This window comes from Chrysochloris asiatica, unplaced genomic scaffold (genome assembly GCF_000296735.1).
Source record: "Chrysochloris asiatica unplaced genomic scaffold, ChrAsi1.0 scaffold00064, whole genome shotgun sequence".
In the NCBI taxonomy this organism is placed as follows: Eukaryota; Metazoa; Chordata; class Mammalia; order Afrosoricida; family Chrysochloridae; genus Chrysochloris; species Chrysochloris asiatica.
The window spans coordinates 10,193,943-10,202,505 of NW_006408582.1; the positions used below are offsets into that span (position 1 = coordinate 10,193,943).

Below are 8,563 nucleotides of genomic sequence, written 5' to 3' on the forward strand. Positions count from 1 at the left end.
TACAAAATGTTAATACATTTTTACATTTAATGAGAAAGTAGCCCATGGAGATGACAATCTCTGAGAACATGTTAACCCCATAGATCAAAGCTCAGGAGTCCTGGGGGTTTCCCAAGGAAGCACACAGTTCCCAGACAGACCTTCTTTTTGGGTGAAAAAGAGTCTTCCATTCTTGGGTAAATCTGATGAGTTCCAGATGCCTTGATCTCAGTCTCCTCCTCTTGTCAACCTTCTCCTCGTAAATTAAGACCACCACATTGTTGTTGTTAAGTGTGTCAAGTTTCTACTCATGGCCACCCTGTATAGGGTTTCCAAGGAGCGACTAGTGAGCTTGAACTGCTGACCTTGTAGTTCTCTGTCTAGTGCTGATCCTACAGAGCTACACCAGGAGTCCACCATATGACCTCCTGTGTAACTCCTGACTCTGCTAGGTAGAAGAAGACTCTGTCTTCTGTCTCCTTAGCATTGTATACATTTTTCTAATAGAATAATTACCACCTTTTCCTTTGATTTGCCTAATTTCCTCCACTAGACAGAGCAGGAACTGTGCCTCACTCAATTATTTGATCCCTGGAATCTGGTACAATACCTGATATGAGTAATTTATCAATGGAGTCCTGATGTAGTACTGCAGGATAATGCATTGGACTGCAAGGTGGGCTGAACTACAAGGTCAGTGGTTCAAACCCACCAGCCTCTCCTCAAAAACTCTATATAGGATCAATGTAAGGTGGATCCAGCCCGATGGCACTTAACAACAATCGGTATGTGCCAAGTGTAGGTATTGGAAGAACTTAATTTCCATGACCCCTTTTCTAAAAGACACATTTGTGCATTTTCTTTCCAGTCATGTCATCAAGTCCTACCGTTGGATCTTCCAGCACGTCCTCCATCCTCCCATTTTCCTCTTCAGTTTTTCCTGCTGTCAAACAGAAGAGTGCCTTTGCTCCTGTCATCAGGCCCCAAGGCTCCCCTTCACCAGCCTGTTCCAGTGGCAATGGAAATGGATTCAGAGGTAGGCAAAGGTACCATCTTGGGAGTGACCAGATATGTGAGCTATAGGACCAGCAAAGTAAGGGTAAAATTCCCACTATTTTATATCTCTACCCATCTGGTAGCGTAGTGGTTATGAATTGGGCTGCTAACCTCAGGGGCAGCTGTTCAAAACTACCAGCTGTTCCATCGGAGAAAGATGAGGCTTTCTGCTCCCCTAAAGATTTACAGCCTTAGAAACCCTTTACAGGGTCGCTATGAGTCAGAACCAACTCCACGGCACATAACAACAACAACAACAACAACCCATCTACTTGGCATCCCTGGGTGGCGCAAATGGTTAACACACTCAGCTACTAATGAAAGGCTGGTGGTTTCAGTCTCTGCAGAGATACTTCAGAAGAAAATCCTGGCCATCTACTTCCAAAAAATCAACCATTGAAAACCTTCTGGTGTACAGTTCTACTCTGACACACATGGGGTGGCCATAAGTCAGAATTAACTCTGCTGCAAACTGGTTTTAGCCATTTTCCTACAAAGAGATACATTGGTGTTTACATCATGGGACACTAAGAGCTAATGCAACAAAAAAGGGCTCACACTTCAGCTAATGGAAAGATGGGGGAGGGTTATAAGGCCAGCAAACTCCGCAAAGGTCATTGAATTAACTGGTAGATCCACATGCCTACATCAGGAGTTCTGGGGCACCCTGCACTCTGCTTTCCACAAGGCCATTCCACTTTTGTCCAGAGGTGTCTGGATCGGCACGTCTGATGGCATGTGGTGATTATCGCTTCCCTAATCTGCTTGCCATCTGTCATGCATACACCTTTCCATGGTACAAAAAGGCCAAGTCCATCAGGAGTAACCAGCAAATTCTGAGAATTCTGGTTACATGCTGGTGAAATTGATAGCAGGTGTCTGATCAAAGAGGAGTGGTGGGAAAGAAAGGAAAAAGACATACTGTTTTTAAGAACAAAAATTAATATCACCCGTCAAATTCATTTTTGAGCAATGCCCTACAATGTAATATGACATGACGTAACACAAACGTGATGAGTACATGAGATTCTAATCATCTTGTTGTGAATGGGAGGCAGCTGATGGCAAAGAGCAAATTGGAAACTGCTGATATCTATGGCTCACTGACGACCCAGATTAGTTTTAGGCTATTCCACACATCTTGACATGAAAACATTCACAATAGGTAGTGATGGATAAAACCAAAAAGGGCAGAGGTCCGTTTAACCCCTTGTGGATCAAAGCCCCTGAGATATACAGAGCTTGATGAGGAACCTCAGATGAGCTGTGCTGCCCCTGGGATGTCATCGACCTAGAAGCTTTATAATACCGTATGGGTTTCTAATCCTCTGGGGAAACCTTAGCAGGTTCCTTTGTCAGTTGTGGCTGAACAGAGCCCTGGGTGGTTCCTATCCCATCCTGTAATTTGAGAGGCTGGCATGTCCTCAAAATCCAGTGACTAGACAGAGAAATGTTCAAAACCAAAACTGAAAAACCTGTACCCAGAGCGAAGTCACAGGAATTCTTTGACTTCTAACTCACAGGGCAGTCTGGGTCCCTAAATGCCACCCAACATGTGGGTAGTTGGAAACATGTGTATATTTGATATGGGAGTCTTTTTCTTTTCTTTTTTCTTTTCATCCAGATGCCTGATCCATAGAGAAACAGGCTTAGCCTTGTAGCTAAGATCATGGTTTCCTTCCCATTGTTAGGGAATGTGCCCAGCACTTTTTCCATGCTGGCTTCATCTCCAGACTGGGAAATCTATTGCTGAATAGTTGCTGCATCTTCTGTTTCCCCACAATACTTCAGTGATGATGTTTCCCCATGATGCCTGAAACCCAGGCTTTGATTCCAGAGCCTGTGCACTTACTCACACTTCACCATCCCCCGCAGAACAACAGTAGTGGAGTTTCTCTCTTTGCCCAGGGCCCAGACCTACTTTCCACCTTTTTGATGGAATGCCAAAGGTAAAAAGGAACTGGGTTGCAGTTATCACCCTTCCTGCTTGAAAATGCCTGGTTTTATTCGTGTACTATAAATCAAGTGGGGGCTAAACTGGTCTCATTAAGAAATGCAGAGAGGCACAAGAAAAGGTCCAAGGAGAGGTGCTGTCCTCCTCCGCCTAGTCATGGGAAAAATACAGGAAAGATATGGCCTTTCCTCACTCATAGAAATTTTGCAAATATTTTCAGCTTTACTTCAAAAAAAAAAAAAAGAAAAAGAAATGCTGTTTGACCTTCACCTTCATGTCCCCTTCACCTACTCTCACTTGTACGCTGGATTTGGGAAACTAGAGATAATTATCTCAGATCTCCTTGGTCTGTGTTGCCCCAGGAGCCTCACTTGTTTGGCCTGCCTGCTGTGGGCCTACATATATTCCAGGACAAAGTATCTCACTAACTTCCATAGACTCTGACCCCATCTTGCCTCTTGGGGCCTTGTGTGGTTACTATCATCGAGTTGTATCAGCCCAAAAAGCTTCAAGATAACCTTGTATAGTCTTGATGAGGTTCCTCTGTGGTGGAAGCAGCAGCAGATATAGTCAGAAGACCTTTTCCTGGGTTCCCATGTGAACCTCTGATCATGACCAATGAGAATACTTGGCCAAGAGAGGTGACTGAGCTGTAGTCTTGTTTGTGTCTGTAGGAGAGACAACTGAGTTGATTATACACAGGCACACATGCTGGGTTCTAGCTTCATTTCTATGAAATCATTCTGAAGCTCCAAACTTCTTTTGGATCTTACAATTCCCTCCAAACAATAGGAACAACACTTCCTGATGATTTGAGTTTTGTAAAGAACATGTTGATTTAGCTTGATAACCTTAAAAAAGTTGCAAATAACTATGAATATGTAGCGTGATGTGTAGAGAAATAAAAGAGAATTCTGAGGTAAAACTCAAAGACTATTAACCACTGGGAGATCACTAGACCTGCCCTCACCAGATGTGTGCTGCATTTCTACATTGGGTCCTCCCAGGCCATGTGAATTTGAGCAAGTCATTTTCAGCTCATAGCCTCAATTCTTATTCTATTATATAGGAAAAATGCCAGCTACATCCAGCAGTTGTTGGGTAAAAGATTAATAATGTGAAGCATTACAATATTACATATAGCCTGACAGAGAGGAGGTTGGGGTTGACAAAGGATATTTTTCATGAGCTTTGCCTTCTCTTCTTAAGCCCCAGTTTGGGGCAACTGGAATAAGGTAAATGGAAGCTCAGTGCCCAGCATTATAGGTGCCCAGAGAGGAGTCCTGTAGGAGGAACACTGGACTGCTAGCAACAAGGTTGGCAGTTCAAGCTCACCAGCCACTCCTTGGAAACCCTGTATAGGGTTTCCTGTATAGGGTTGCTCTGAGTCGGAACTGACTCGACAGCACTTAAAAACAACAATAGTTGTAGAGAGGGATAAAACCAATTTTACAGTTTAGTATCCAAAGTCACTGGATGAATCCAGGGACGCAGGGCTGCTAAGCAAAGAGTGAAACTGTGAGCTGAGATCCTATGGTGTTCACACTGATGGAGAACTCTTCTCTAGAATTCTTGTTTGGTCAAATTGTCTTACTCATTTGCAAAGGACATACGCAACAAAGCTGTCTAACATGTGCTACTTGGTACTGAGCACTACGTGTAAAGCCACTGAACAGAATACAGCACTTTACGTGAATCATCTCCTTTGGATCTCACATGTGACCCTAGGCAGAAGGTCATTCCATTATGCCCATTTTCAGCTAAGTAGCTTGCCCAGAGTCACAATGACTTGAACCTAGACTTTGATACCAAAGCCTGTGCACTTATCCACAACTCACCATCCCTCCCAGGACAATAACAATGCGATTCCTCTCTTCACCCAGGGCTCATACCTACTTTCCACCTGGACCAAAGGGAGAGTATTGCTTTTCCATGAAATGCCAAAGGTAAACAGGAACTGAAGTGTAACTAAGCAGTCCCACCCCCACCCCATGAAAATGCTTACTTTTTCTCCAGTTGATTTCTGCTTTCTGTCTGTTGACTGTGGTTTTTACAAGCAAAAAGTGAGGGTCACCATCTAGCAAAAGTCTATACAGTGCTCAATGTGAGGCAAGGAAGAATTACAATATGAGCTCTTCTAGCGTGTGGTGGATCTTGTTCTTTGAGCAACTCTGCCTATTCGATAAATTCTTTAGATAACTCTCAGAAGACGTAGTAAAAGGAAGGGACTTAGACCTTTAAATGAAACACTCAGCTGCTAATCAAAAGCCTGGCAGTTTGAACTCACCCAGGGACTTTATGGGAGAAAGACCTGGTGATTTGCTTCCATAAGATTATTACCTAGGAAACCCTATGGGGCTGTTCTATTCTGTCACATGGGATTACTATAAATCAGAATTGACTTGATGTGGTGATGGTTGTGTGCACCAAGTTGGTTCTGACTCATAGCGACCCTGTATGGAGTTTCCAAGGCTATAAATCCTTACTGGAGCAGAAAACCTCATCGTTCTCCTACAGAGCAACTGGTAGGTTCGAACTACTGACCTTGCAGTTAGCAGCCCAGTTTGTAATCCACTACGCTACCAGGGTTCCTTTGACTTGTGTTGTTGTTGTTGTTGTTAAGTGTTGTTGAGTCGTTTCCGACTCATAACAACCCTGTATAGGGTTTCCGAGGAGAGACTGGTGAGCTTGAACTTCTGACCTTGAGGTTCAATCGACTTTGCAGTCCAGGGCAGTAACCCACAGTGCCATACCAGGACTCCCTTGACTTGAAAGTACCTAGACTTGATTGTACCTAACAATAACAACAACAACAACAAGGAGATTTAAATGTGACAGACAAGTTAAAATTAAAACTGCAACACAGAATTCTGTTGCCAGAGATGCATACACACAGTATTTATTGCCTCACCCTGTCTGTACCTCATTTATCAAGCATGTACAGTGATGAGTGTCAATTGTCAAGATAACATTATACACTATGTGCCTGATTCCTTTTCCAGTTCCCTCCAGGAAAAAAAGATAAAAAAAATAAAATAAAATAAAAAGACCTCCTACACTCTGGGATAATTACCAGAGTTGCTGTAACTCCAAATCATCAGGGAGTGTCCAGAATTGAACCACTTTTATTGAAAAGTTACATCGATTCAATATATAGTTATACAGGCAAAAATAATTAAGGCTTTGCTAGCTGTGTAAGACCGTAATCCAGATCTCACAAACATTCAATAAAAGGCTTTATGGGCAGGGAAACAGATGGCTGACAATTCTGCCTGAGAGGGCTATCTGGTATGGAGAAAAGAGGCAGAGTGATGAGAGAGAAAGGCATGGGCTAGAGGGAGCTGGGAGAACTGGGGTTATTTGCTTGTAACTAGCACTCAGCAAAATGCTTCTGTGCTGTATTTGCTAAGCCTTGGAAACCCTGTACAGCAGTGAGTCCAAACCAACTCGACAGCAAGAAGCAACAATAGCAACATGAGATATGGAGTCCTGGTGTGGTGCTGTACGATAGACACTGGACTACTAACCAAAAGGTCAGCAGTTCAAACCTACCAGCCGCTCCTCAAAACCCTATACAGGGTCACTATGAGTCAGAACCAATTCGATGACACTTAATAACAAGATGAAATATGGACAATACAGCTCAAAGAATCCAATTCTAGATATGGTTTGAACTTTTGGTTCAAGGAAAATATTCTGACAGTTTGCAAAATATTGAAATTTCTATTAGCTCAGCGTCTGGCAGTCATGGCCTGAGAAGTATGCTTTGATTTTGCCTACATTATGCTGATGGATTTGAACTGCCGACATTTGGCTCAAAAGCCCAACACTTAACCCACTATGCTACCAAAGGTTGGCAGTTCAAATCCACCAGCCACTCCTTGGGAGAAAGATGAGGCTGTCTGCATCTGTAAAGATTTACAGTCTCAGAAACCACAAGGAGCAGGTCAGTTGTGTCCTATAAGGTTGACTGTATGGCAGAGATGTTTTTGGTGGGTGCTGATGCTGCCTTATTTCCGGTGTCAGGGGAAGCTTTGGATATGATCCCACATTGCCACAGGAAGGATGCCATCATTCCCTCATTCCTGGAAACTCCTTAAAAATTTTCCATCTTAAAGGGGGAAAAAAAAGTATTATCTGACCTTCCCTCTGCCACTCTCTTCCACCCAGTGCTCATCACACTGGAACTGAATTTGGGAAACTAGAACAGATTGGCTTAGCTCTCCGCAATGTGGAATGCCGTGGCATTCTCCCTGTGGAGCAGGCTTCCTCCACATCATCTTAAGTAGATGAGTGGGCATTGGGGCACTGCACCAAGTAGGCGGTGAGGAGTGTGAGGAGTGGGGATTGGGATGACTCCCCAAAGATGAGGTAAATTAGACCTCATGTTCCAGGGACTCAGCATTCACAGTGACTGAACTTTACATATGAGCAGTGACCAGGCAGTGTTTCCTTCTGTAGTGCAGAAGGTCGCTATGAGTCGGTACCAACAAGTGAACGCTAAATGGAGAGGAGTTAGTTAAAACAAATAGCTGATCAATTTTAGGCTAGAATAGACAGAAACCTAGGATGGATACAAAGTCTGATTTGTTTAAAATGGTTCAGCCTAGTAACTGAACAGACTCAACAACTGAAGTTTTCTTTCCTGTTCTAAGTAATTTGGAACAATCAAATCTGGAAGGTATTTTGGCCTAATAATAACATGTATATATATGTATATATATATCATACATAAATTATAATTTAGTTTACATCTATGATCACACTTAACAAAACATAGCTCCTGGTTTCCCAAGCAAAACTCTGCCAAGAAGCTTGGTTTGGATTTCAGTGATTAAATAAGGCTTCAGTGTCTTTAAATAAGCTGTCTGCTGGACCAAACCTGGAAAAATGTGGTTCAAATGTCAGCTGAGGGCACCATCTTCGGATTGTATCAGCTGTCAGTCTTACCCTCTGCACCTCTTGCTATGTTATCTGTTCAAATTGTGAACTGCTGTCTTCAAGTCTCATTTCCTGTGCCACTCTTTCCTTGCAGCCATGACCGGCCTTGTTGTGCCACCAATGTAAAGAAGAGGAAGAACTGCTTTCTTGTAGCACAAAACTACTTATTCTGATGGACCAATATTGAGGAAAGCACTCTGAGCTCTTTGGGAGAGCTGTGCCCCCAAATGAACATGATGGACAGATTTGGGTATGCAAGGAGCTTGCATGTCACCTTTCTCCCATGGTAATGGTGGCTACACAAACTGACCTTCTTGTGGACAAGGACAAAAGATATTGTGGACATGGTCAGTGTGCTAAGAGCAGAAATGCCGTTCTTTGCTATGAACATTACAAAAACCACCTTCCTATGTTTGTAAAATATTTAAGAAAAAAAAAAAATTGGCAAACAGTTCATGCTTAATATTTTGGATACTATTTGTTTTTCTTTGTAGGAAAAAAAAAAGTTGAAAGTTTCTATTTTCTATGAAGCCTTTCAGATACCAATTTAGTTTATGCAGAAAAAAAAAAAATTGAGCAAAACAGGGTACCAGCATGGCAGACTTTCTTAAAACAAAACCTGAACTGAATGAT

General features: G+C 42.7%; 1 protein-coding gene across 3 annotated transcripts in view; it reads left to right on the top strand.

The window, feature by feature from the left end:
* EBF2 (early B-cell factor 2) overlaps positions 1-8,563 on the top strand; it is a 244,708-nt gene extending 236,145 nt beyond the window's left edge. The window contains exons 15-16 of one of the 3 annotated variants that reach the window (XM_006864374.1): positions 848-1,015; positions 8,025-8,563. In XM_006864374.1, the coding sequence (XP_006864436.1) occupies positions 848-1,015; positions 8,025-8,056 (200 nt within the window). In that variant the 3' untranslated portion in view covers positions 8,057-8,563. The remainder of the gene's footprint in view (positions 1-847; positions 1,016-8,024) is intronic. The other 2 variants (XM_006864373.1, XM_006864375.1) reach the window with 2 other exon arrangements.